This window comes from Anas platyrhynchos, chromosome 2 (assembly GCF_047663525.1).
Source record: "Anas platyrhynchos isolate ZD024472 breed Pekin duck chromosome 2, IASCAAS_PekinDuck_T2T, whole genome shotgun sequence".
Lineage (NCBI taxonomy): Eukaryota > Metazoa > Chordata > Aves > Anseriformes > Anatidae > Anas > Anas platyrhynchos.
The window spans coordinates 51,235,616-51,247,976 of NC_092588.1; the positions used below are offsets into that span (position 1 = coordinate 51,235,616).

At 41.6% G+C, this 12,361-nt stretch overlaps 1 protein-coding gene across 13 annotated transcripts in view; it reads right to left on the reverse strand.

Moving 5' to 3' along the window:
* PTPRM (protein tyrosine phosphatase receptor type M) overlaps nt 1-578 on the reverse strand; it is a 472,980-nt gene extending 472,402 nt beyond the window's left edge. For 5 of the 13 annotated variants that reach the window (XM_027452028.3, XM_027452027.3, XM_027452025.3 and 2 more), the window contains exon 1: nt 141-577. In XM_027452028.3, the coding sequence (XP_027307829.1) occupies nt 141-213 (73 nt within the window). In that variant the 5' untranslated portion in view covers nt 214-577. Of the gene's footprint in view, nt 1-140 lie in introns of all 13 variants that reach the window. The other 8 variants (XM_027452032.3, XM_027452029.3, XM_072034722.1 and 5 more) reach the window with 3 other exon arrangements.
* Between the last annotated feature and the right edge of the window lie 11,783 nt (nt 579-12,361).

The window sequence follows — 12,361 nt, forward strand, 5'->3', positions numbered from 1 at the left end:
GACACTTTTGTTGTTGTTGCTGTTTTTTTCTGTTTTTCCCCCGTTTAAAAAGCGGCTACGAAGTGTCAGCCCCGCCGGGGGTGGGGGGTGAGGAGAGAGGAACCCAAGGCAATGTGTCCCCCCCCCCCCCCGACCCTTACCTGTGAACGTCTGCGCTCCCGCTGCCAGCAAAAGTCCGGCCAAAGTAAGCAGGCAAGTCCCAACTTTCCCCATATTTCCACCCCTTCCTGCCGCGGATCCAGCAAAGTGCCAAAGTGTCTGCCAAAAAGTAGGAGGCTCCCCCCTTCGCCCCCCTCCAGCCGCTGGGGCAGGCGGGGAGGGGGCGGCCGGGACTCCCCCTCGGGGCTCCCCGCAGCCGCTCCGTGCGCTCCTCGTCCCCTCCGGCTCCTCGGGGTGCCCGGAGAGGGGCTCGGGGACCCCGCGGTGCCTTCCTCCGCCCGCTGCCCTCACCCCGGGGGCTGCCTCCCCGCCGGCTCCCGCTGCCCGGAGCCCGGTGGCCGGGGCGGGTGTGTTGGAGGGGGGGGGGGCAGCCGTAATGCCGGCGTCTCCCCGCCCGGCGCCGCCGCCGGTCCCGGTTGAGCTCGGCTCCCTGACTGACTCGCGGTCCCCCCCGGCAGGCGGGCGGGCTGAAGGGAGCGGGGAAAGTCACGCCCAGCCGGCGGCGGCGCCGCTCGGCCCCGCTAGAGGGCGAGGCGGTGCGGGCCGGGCGCCGCGGGCGGCTCCGGGGGTCGCGGCGTCGCCCCCCCCCTGCCCCGCAGCTCCTGTCCCGGATGGGGACAGGGACGGGGACGGGGATGGTGCCGGGGGACCGAGCCCCCAAACGCGTGCCCTGAAAGTTGAGCGCCTCGCCCCGGCTGCTTAGGGCGCCCCTGGCAGCCCGCCCGCCCCACAGCCCTGCCGGGGGTGGGAAATGGGCTCGGAGGGGCCACGCTTCAAACCGAGAGGAAAATCCTTTCAAAACGGAGCTGCCTTCGTCCCTTGCACGCTGAGGGGCCCGGGTTTTTACTCCGCAGCCCTCTCCGTTTGGGGGATGCGGCTCCTGGAGTCCCCAACCTTCAGACACCTCGATAATGTGTGTATTGGTTTTAAACCTTTCCGAACTTGGCATCTAGGGGTGGAGGTGTTTTTGTTGGCTATCATCACTTTCAGCTAAAGCTTATTTATTTGTTTGTTTCTTTGCTTGTTTTATTTCAGGTGCAGGTGGCTGGCCAAACTTAACTCCTGTTTATTCCCCGGGGTCACAAACAAAACGGTGGAAACAAGAATCAAAGTAGTGCTGCAATTAAGGGTTGGAGCTGGCAAATAAAAACCACAAAAGCTCGGGTTCTGCGTTGCCTGTTTTCTCCAGAGCGGGTCCTCTGTTTTCTTTTACGATACCCTCATGTGTGCTTAGCTTCAATCCCGTTGCCACTGAAGCCTTAACCCATCCCCCATGCAGTTCTGCAACTTACAGCGCATATCAAAGATGTATCCGTATCCTGTACTATATTTACACAGAACACATCCTCTTCAAAGTTAGGCCCTTCAGCTCCGTCCCCTCCTGCGAGCCCCCCAGCCTCTCTGCTGTCAGGGCACTGGTTTAGCAATGCCCGTGTTAACCTGATGCCATCTCCACGAAGGGACGTGAACTTTTTCAGATCTGTGGGGTGTAAAGGCAGCAGCTACCTCCTGAGTTAACACAAGGGGGCAGAATAGCATTAATTGTTGTCTTTCCTGACGTCAGACTTTTCCCTTGAACTGTGAGCGTTTTCTTCGTCTATTAATTGCCTGGAATTTCCTAGTTGTCTGCGCCTCCCACCTCCTCCCAGAAAAGTTCTTAATCCCCCCAGACCTTGATAACCTATGCTATTTTCTTTCTTTCTTTTTTTTCTTTTAATAATAATTCTACTTTTTTTTTTTTCTCCCGTGCATAATTTATGCAAATTGTATGCTCTCTAAAAGCTGCAGTTACAGCATCTCTACGTTAGAAAGTCTAGCTAGTCTTGGAAATGTTCCTTGTGCAGCTACAGAACTGTTTTTAAAAACTTAGTAAGTCTCCTAAGTAATTTAACTTACACTAAATTTTCAAATGTATCTACTAATAGATTTGACACTAAAAAATCTACGGTTAAACTAGTTCTTATGCTACTGATGACTTCTCTCTAGTTGTAACGACCAGAAACACATAAAAAATCTAGCTCTAATCAGCTAATGTCAGTCTTAACACAGTATGATAAAGTATCATGTTCAGACGTACAACCTTACCTCTGACCTATCTTTTTGACAGGGAAATGAAAACTTCATGCCAATATTCACTGCTCTCTAATGTTAGCTTACAGAGGATGATACAGAAAGTCAGCAAGTTCTGTGAAAGAGTAGGTAAGAATGGTCACAGTTATAGAAGCAGTAGGAATGAAGTCATTGACCTTCAAAGACATAATCATTCTGTTTTCAATAAAATAAATCAACGAAACAGTTAAGCTTTGGGGAATAGCTAAGACAACAACATAAAACACTGGTCACACATGGCTGATCAGCAATCATTAGCTGTGTTTCACTGAGTTTTGATACCAGAGTGTGTATGAAAACAGTCCAGAATCAGTACCAAAAAAAAAGAATTAGAACATCAAGAAAACTTTAGGCATAAAACATACTCGCTAGTGGTTTGGCTCCAGGAAAACCTTCAGGAGAATTCATTAAGAGCTAAGCTGTGACTTGGAAGAGGATTGGAAGCATCTGCAGAAAATAAAATAAAATAATTTTACTGATTGTTTCTTATTGGCAAACAGATAATTTGCATCTGTTCTTGAGCTGGATCATCTCACATACCTGATGACAGTTCCCCACATACACACATTTCAGCTCAAGAATGTAGAAGATCATTGATTATTCCTGCTGAAAGGGGTCAAAGAATGAGGCAGTCAAGTAGTAAGACATAGGATAAGAAGAAAAATGAATATGGAAGTTGGCATAACAATCTGTTTTCTAGATTTTGATGTAGCCTGGTAGGAAATGCACAAAACCTTTATTGCAAGTTTTTTGCTTTATTTTTAAATACGGATTCTTTTGTATTCACTGGGAGGAAATTAAACAAGTTGATGATAAATGATGAATAATTGCCCTGTTTATTACAGAAACTGGAATGGTTCAGTTGCCCAGCATGCCTAATCACTATCTTGCAGATTCATTTCCAATATTCCAAATCTCTGAGCTACTTTTGACAAACAATTTTTGAAATTTCTAAACTGATAGAGAACTGTAAGTGTTGTTGGTGAGAGGTCCAAGATCCAGAAGCTTATCGTTATGTGGACAGGGAAACAAGAGGTTCACCAATGTCAAGGAAAAGTTTTTTTATGGGAGGCGTATGTATAGCCTTAACAATTATACATACCGCATTCGTCTGTTTAACTGTTAACTTTCCTTTAAGGCATTAATGATATTCACAGTGCTGTTCGTTCTATATTACTGGCACAAGAACAAGTAAACATGTCTCAAATTCCGTAAGACAACATAGCCATCCTGCATAATCCATAGCATGAAGTCACCCTTTCTATAATGATATAAAGCAGGGACACTCTCTTGCTCATGTTACAGCACAAATAGAAGGGTGAAGACTTATTTTCAAGTGTTGGAGGAAAGCCCAAACATCCTTCCTTTTTTGACCCATGACAATGCTGATTAAGTGGCCAAGAATGTGGGCTACAAGGCTGTAACCTGATCTTCTGGATAAGCAGCAGATAATATCACTCTCACAGCTCAAAGCTATTTTTTGCACTGGTCAGGCAGGAATGATTTTTTGCTAGCCCACTTGATCTTGTTCTAAAGCTCACATACATAAAAGTTCATGAGTCTTTCAATGACCCTACTGTTGGAATAAGTAATTTTCGCCAAGGGACCGGGGCACATTTTCTTAAGTGAGTACATCAGTCCCAGATCATTTGTGAAAATAAGATGTGCTTTGCTAGAAAGAAGACAATGATTCAAACAATTCTGTTTTCACTAAACCTACTTAGCAGCTGCAGTCAAATTACAAAGCCAATCCTTGGTAAATGCAAGAAGACCGCTCAAGAAATATCATACCATCTCTCTAAGTCAAGGAAGAACATGCCAAATTTCGAAGGTTTTACCGTTTGTTACACTTTCTTCTTAAATACAGAACGATTTAGTCATCTTAACCAATGTTCACTTATCCTTAGGTAGCTTTATCTTCTCACCCAGATTTTGACTTCACCTTTTGACTCTTCCCCTTTTCACTGCTGATTTTTGTATCAAAAACTTCAAAAAGAAAGTGTGTGTATCTGTGTGACAGGATTTACTGATTGCATTATACTCATATTTCATAGTGTTAAGGACATCTGCATCCATAGATGCTGTGAAGGTTTAATTTATATTAATAAGTTATTTCAGTGATAAATGTAGCATTCTGAATAAACATTCTGGTGTTCATTCAAAAAGTCAGATCTGCCTCTTTATTAGAGGGGTAGAGTGAGGACATAGTAGTGTCCTTAAAAGACCACGTCGACCCTGCACCCTGTCTTTCCCTGCCTCAGAGGAGCATCAGAAAACTCCTTGGAATCTAAGGTCAATCTAAACCAGCTGCAAAAGTTGCTACAAAATGTTTCATCTTCAGTAGAGGCTCATCATATTTCTTGCTTACTGTTGGGGCTTGCTGGCACTGAAATTGATCCCTGGTCATTCATTTGGCACTGTGATATACTAATCACAACCGTGGCTGCTCCCTACTAGATATTGTAATCTGTAATATGACTGCATTTATATATATATATATATATATATATATATATATATATATATATATATATATTTTGGTACTGCTAATGATTCATGCAAGCATTGATAATGATTGGTTTTGTACCAAGGACACCTTGCCTAATTCACTTGATCACTGTGGAGTTCAGTGGCAACATAAATAAATAAATAAATAAATAGATGAATAGATGATAAATAGATAAACAGATATATAGATTACTAGATAATAGGTAAATAAATAAATAAAATCCTCTTTGCTTCCAGTTGATAAAAAGTAATTTATGATAGCTGAGGAAATTTTACTGGTCACTCATGGCCTTGATGTTAAACCATAGGTGGGAACTGAAACAGAAAACACATCCAGATCTTTGAAAAAATATTTAAAAGACTGGAGGGAAACATTTTTTAAATTATAAAATGTTGAAATAGAAGTGAGGAAAAGATCTCAAGTATCCAAGGAAAACGGGGGAGACTTTCAAGATATGAATGTCAGGAGGGGAGCTAAGAGCAACAGACAGCTCTGTACAGAGATGGTTACTGCTATTTCAAACCCTAAAACACATCGTTGGTTTGTGGAATAATATCAATTTCATTATCTCACATTTTGCTATAATGAGATGGATAAGACAGAGTGTAACCTAGGCAGGTAGAAGCACGTAAGGTTTAAAAAAATAGTAATAGTACATGCAGTGCTGTCCCTTCTGCTTGAAAGCAAAGGGTTTGAAAGCAAAATACATTTCATGGCTTTTATTCTCTTCCAGCTTCCTGCTCGCTGTAAAGAAAAGTACCTTGACTGTTCTTGCACTACGGTTCGTAGCTTCTCCCAAAACATGTGTGTCCTTAGCTACGTCTCTGTCAACAGTATCAGGTGGTACGTACAGGAGACGAGAGAGCAACATAGTTCAAATGCCTAATACTGTTAAACAAACATCTGTTTATGCCAACTGAGAGTTTATAACCTTCAGGTTTTTGTATGACTGGATAGGATTGGTCAGGAGCATAAAGAGACAGAAACACGGCATTGATCAAATGCAAATACTTGCAAATATTCATATATTCAGTCTTCAAAGTCTGTACAAATACAGACTGTAATATCATCTTTGTCACTCGCTGCTTTGATCTTGTCATTCATCTGGGTTAACATCCTCTTCTATTACAAATTTAGGCTTAATTTCATTGTCTTCAAAGTTCTGTACTGATCTACCTCTCCCTACTTATTTGAGCTTCAAGTTGCTGTTCTTTCAGTTCTGTGCTTCTATAATCAACTGTGTCAAGGAATAAGACCAAAAGAATCAAAATTTAGGAGATAAGCACTGTGAAATAAGCTAATTTCTCAGTCTTCCAAGACAGAGCAATTGTTCCAAAATAAATTAACACTTGGTACATAATAGAAAGAGCACACACTGACTTACACTGGCAGAGCTATAGCATATTTTTTCTGCTAAAAATATTCTAATCCATCTTTCTATGTAAATGGACCCATTTCCAGAGTGGATTTCTTTGCAGGCTCCCATCAGATGGTGCATTCCTTTTAGCAGTAATCCCTAGAAGTACTAGACAGAAGTTTGTTTTCCAAATGTCTTCATGTATGAAGCAGAGGGGTGAAGCAGACAACTGGAATAGTAATGTCTGATACCATCAGTGCTAACATTGACTGATCATATCTGTAAGAGCCCTTCAGATGGTGTGTTCAGTTCAGAGAAAATATTCCTGACATTTTAGGTTCATTCCACCACATATTCACAGGCACAAAAGCCAACTGAAAAGCCATATTCAAGGCCATATGTAAGATTAGTTTTCTTTCTGCGTGCGGACTTATCTTGAGTTCATTCAGTCCCATACATTTTTTCATCAATAGCTTTGAATTAGCATCAGATAATAGTATCTGTGCCTTAGCATAAGATCGAGTTTTTCCAAAAGCTCATTCGCAGCTGATTAGGAGTTTGTGAAACAGAAGCGAAGTACACAGCCTCTTTGTTTCTCTTCTTGGGTCTTAAAAACAGTCATTGATAGATGGGATTAGAGTTCCTTCTGCCTCTTCATTACTAATTCTAATTTAGCAATGTAGCATTCATGTTGTCAACAGCACCTCAAGACAACTCTCTACTATTAGTTTGATGTGATCGTCATATGAGATGCATGAGATGTTATTAAACTGGATCCTATTGGAACTTCAAGATAAGATTTATTTTTTTTTCCTACAGCTGTAGTTGAATAGAAGGAAGTGCACTTTTCATCTTGTACTTGTCTTTCAACAATAACAACAACAACAACAAAAAGATATATTTTTTTTCCACTGTGAAGTCTACTTTAACAACAATTTATGCTGTTGCAGAACGCTGTGATACCATCTCATCTGAGGCAGTTCTGAGCAGGCAGACGCAGTAGCCAGTGATGCAGAATGCATCAAAGAGGCTGCATATGAGCATGGGTGTAAGTACAATCTCTCACACCACTGCCCGTGCTGACATCAGGTTTTTATCTTAATACGTTATAAAGCTGCTGATACAAAATTTATGGCATAATGATGACAACTCTAAATTGCTCAGTTAGTGGCAATGATTTGTAGAATGTATTTTATATCTGGAAGTGTTTGGAGATCTTTTTGAAATAAATAGTAATACTGGCTCAGGGGAGCCACAATCAAGTTGAAGGGGTCACATGTAAAATCTACTTATTCGATACTTTTTCTGATTCTTCGTTCTATCTTTTTTTTATTATTTTTCTGCTTTTTCAAAGTGGGGAGGAATGTATTTTGATAAATTTATGATTGAATTCTTGTTGGTGTTCGTTTGTGCAGAATGATGAAGAGGCGTGAAAGTTAAATGTGCTTCATACCATCATTTTTTCCTCTTGATTGCTTTCATACCAACAGCAGATGTCCAGTGAAGGGACACAAATATTTCCCTTTAGCAAGTCATTCCACTGAAAATAATGGGAGCTTATTTAAATAGTGTGGCCCTGAGGAGACAAAAGGGTGAGCAAGCACAGGAGTGAATAAGAGCAGAAATGTACTCAATCAAAGAACGACTGTATTTGCATGCAGTTTAATTTATTAGCAAGGTACAGATTAAAAAAAAAAAATAGTAGGAATCCAACTAGCCATTGATTTATCAAAGGCATCGGGAAAGATAACTTGAAATTTGTTGTGACCATGAATGCTATTGATTCTCCTGTTCTGTGCACATTTGTGCTAAAAAAAAAATCAATTATTTAATAATTGATTTTATACTAACTGTTAAATTATTTTATTAAGTCTAAATTAAGAATTATGATGAATACAAATGTATGTGATAAAATTTAATGCTGAGATAGATTCCTCTCGCAAGTTTAAATAACCATTCTGATGAGACAAGAATGATTACCAAAATAAAAAGCATGATAAATAAAAGGCAGGAAGGCTTTGCAGATGTGGTGAATCATTATATATTACTTTGCTTTTCAGAACGAGTGCTGATCCTGCTGTTGCTTATTGTGCAGAATTTTGATTAAAGTTAACGGGAATTCTAGGCACAGGAAGGCTGCAGTGTAGTAGACATGTGTGTGTTGTTTTTTTCCCCTTACACCAGTACTAATGAAAATTACAGATGTGTTTTGGAGCAAACCCACTAATAATAATAATAATAATAATAATAATAATAATAATAATAATAATAATAATAAAATCTTGAGTAGCCAAATTGAAAGGGCTACATAGCAGTATTAGTTATGGTTCTCAGAAAGATGAATCTCTGGCAAACGAGACAGTGCTGTTTTCTCCCTTCTCTTATGCATGGATCAGGTGCAAGGGTTGCTGAAAAGAATTTTCTCATCGTGAGGAACTGACCATTCGTTGTCTGAAGCTATAAACTAAGGGTATATTGTTCCAGAAAGAGATAGATGCTAAACAAAGGGGGCAATAAGTTTTCATCACAAACCCTTATTTTATTACAGTACAAAAAAAAAATGTATTAAAAGAATACTACTAAAACTCAAACACCAGTAAGCTATAAAACACCTAGACTAAAGCACTTATATAACTGCAGAGCTTTGCCTCTGCCAAATTCAAAGGTTCAGGTGCAAACAATGAATTGACAGAGCTCTTCAAATATATGACTGAAGGAATAGTACTGAAGTAACCTTTGTGGCCACAAGCATTGCAGATATGAGTTAAGAGTTTCTTAGATTAGAATTGCTCCCTTCTGAGCACCGATGCTTTGTTATAACCTATATTCATATTTAGAAGTAAATGCTTCTGTCTACCTCTTCTCTATAAAATCTCTGAAATGCTTGGAAGGAAAAAAAAAAAAAAAAAAAAAAAAAAAAAAAAAAGGATACACAATTTTTGTAATAGAGTAGCTGTGGAAAAACTCGAAAGGAGAAATCAGAATATTTTTTCTTTTTAATGATCATGCTAGAAGAAGAACAAGCCTGTGCATGATTTGTCTGCCTTAACTCTTTCCCCAGTAACACCGTTCCTGTATGATCAAATCCTGTTCCCAGTGAAATCAATAGTAACAACAGTTCAGCTCCCTCAGCACTTGCGATGCATTTCAGGGTATTAAGCACCATCCTAACCTTGGGGCAGCTCCTCATTGTCTGTACTGATTTCACTAAGCAGCTATGCAGACATGAGGCAAGGGCAGAAGTAGAAGGCCAGGCTGAGGTGTGCTTGGTCTCTTCATGAAGAGGAAAGCACACAGGGCTCCTGAACGCCAGGAGTTCACCATCGTGACTTATGGGAGCTACCACATTTTGGTGACTCAGAAGCTAATTGAAGCAGATGACCAGCACAGTCTGGGTGAATGATGTCAAGATGAAAATAAGGAGCAATAGGCTGCCCAGTTGTGTACATGGAAAGACATGGTTCTGTCCTAACCCATTCCCCAAACCATAGGCATCCATGGACCAGTGTGTGACGGTGGCAATACACATTTAAAGCATCTTTGTGTTGTAGTTCACTGTCAGAAGGCCATGATTTTTGGAGATGCCTTCCTTACAGCACCTTTTTTCTTTTTGATTCCTCCTACATTAGGTTGACCTCCCTATACCACAAAAACAGTAGACCAAGCCTCTGTTGCCACAGTTCTAGGAAATATGTTAGTTAACACTGTAGGTCCCTGATTAGTCTCCTGAAAAGTTGTTCTCCTATTTCCCATTTTGATAAACATTTACTAGTCCTGGATTCTCATTCCAGACCTGAACAGAGGGGAGGAACCATCCCTACTGACTAGTACCTGTTTTCTCTCATCCACAGAAAAAAAAAAAAAACATTTTCTAGCATGTCACCTTGGAGAAAGTCACAGCGTGTGGCTTTTCATGTGTGCCTTTTATTTACAGTAGGACTTCTTTTAGCATAGCTGCTTCTCCTTTGATCCCTCTTGAATGTATAGTAAGGTAAATGTCCCGAGGACAGTGTCTGCTAGCATGAATGACACCAGTCCTCTCCCTCTGGGCTCCATACAACTCCATCTCACACAAATTCTTCCCAGTGGTGCAGACTCTGAACTTGCTGCCGATGTGACAAATGTCTGTAACAGGAAAACGGGCAACTTCCCCACAGTTTCACTGAATGCAAGCTCAGACAACATTGTCCACAGACTTGGTCCCACTGGCTATCTTGGGTTTCGGTTACACTGTCCTGTTTTTTTGTTTTTGTTTTTGTTTTTTTTTAATGCTTCTGACATGTCCTGTGCTAGGAACAAAGAGGTCAGCTAGCCCTTGTTTCTCTGGAACAGTGGCTCCTGTGGAGAGAGCAGAAGTCCACAACACACAGGAACAAGATTCAAACAAGTGACACTTGAACCTTACTCATGACCCACTGCATTGAAAGATATTTTGAAGTTACAGAGAAAGCCACAAAAACTCTACTGTCTTAACACAAAATGTTCTCTTAATGAGGAATAGAGCCTTGCTAAGTGGACTCAGACAGGAGTACGAGGGTTCCCTGTGCTGTGGATACTTGGGACTCAGGCTGAAAACTGTAAATAAGCGATCTTCTGATTGTACATTTAACGAAATCTTGTCTGGTAATGCTCTAAATGGAACATTTAAGGATGTAAAAGCAACACACAAGGTTGCATACATTTGCCCATAATAATAGTAACAGAAAGGAGTGTCTGTGTAGTGTGCAAGAACAGGTCATGGACAGAAAGACTTCCACAGTCAAGGCGTCTGCTTCAGGTTTTCCCCTAAAATCAGAGTGGAACAGACCAGAGAGAATATGGAACCTCTGTCTTTGGATATTTTCAAAGCTGAGCTGGACGAGGCCCTGAGTAATTTGATCTAACTTTGATGTTGCACTACTTTTCAGCAAGAGGTTGGACTAGATGACCTTCAGAGGTCTCTTCCAACCTAAACCTGTCAATGATTTGATGAGGAGCTGCAGTGACAGATGGTTTCCTTGCTCATAAACTTCACCAAGCCAAGGGGAATTGTGCAGATCACAAGGAAAAGTACAATCTGAGGGCCGGGATATCAAGTGGGTGCTGGATAATTACGTTCACAGTATCCTGAGTGAACATCTGTGTAATTAATATGCAACTATTGAAAGTCTCATCGAGAGCCTCCGGTCTGTCCGGACAGTCTTTGGTGTGCAGTAGATCACTGCTGATATGGAGCAGGAAAACGTCATTAGCATGGAGCAAGTATTGACTCAGCCAGCCTGCCCGGAACATCTGGAAACTCAGACTTTCTATCAACAAGAAGCTGATCTTGTGCAGAGTGACAATGAAAACTGCAGAAAGAAAGCAAACACTGGGCACGAATCTAGAAATGCCTGGGCTATGGCAGATGCTGCAACATGCCTGGAAGATCTCCTGGAAGATCTCCTTGAGGTTACCCAGCGTGGTGGGAGGGAGACTGAGAAAAAGTAGTCACCAGTGCTCCTGTCTGACAGAAAGGTTTTGTATCCAGAAAGGAGAACACGAGGCGTTTTTATTCAGGCCTACCATTGTATTTTTGAACATGAACTTGAAAATGTTAGGAAATGACACCAGGGCTTGCACTAGTCTCTCCCTTGGTAGAATGAGGATTGAGAAGAAGGGCTAGGCAGGAGGGCAGCAGTGGAGACTGCCTTGCACTACTGGCCTGCTGAAAAGGCTGGCTGGGAGCATCCTGGGCCTACATGCAAGAGGTCACAACTGCCTGCTGACCCCAGGCTCCGTTATTCTATGTTGCTTTGAGCAGAAATCATGTCTGTAAAAAATGATTTCCAGCAACAGTCTAGGCCAAAGTGAAGGTGTGTGAATGCTATCTAGCTTGATGGTGCAAGTCAGAACAGTTGGATTCCCTTGTCAGCAGCCCCCCTTCCATCTTATCTCTGCCTCCCCTTGCTTTGCTCCCACCTCAGAGGTGTGCAGCTGAACCCCTGATGATACCACACTCTTTTCTATTTTGTCTGTTTGGGATTTAGGAGTTCCAGAAAGAAATTCATGGGGTCTGGTTTTCCATCTTTCAACAACATCCATGAGGCTTTGAAGAAGAGGTTTATCAAAACACTTCTCTTCCTTACTCACTTGTATCTATCTGAGGGAATAGAATAGAAGGTAGAGCTGAAGGCCTGTCCCTAGCTAGGCTGGCAAGGAGAAGGTCCTCTGCCTGGCAGGACTGGGGCTGCTCTGGGTAATGATAC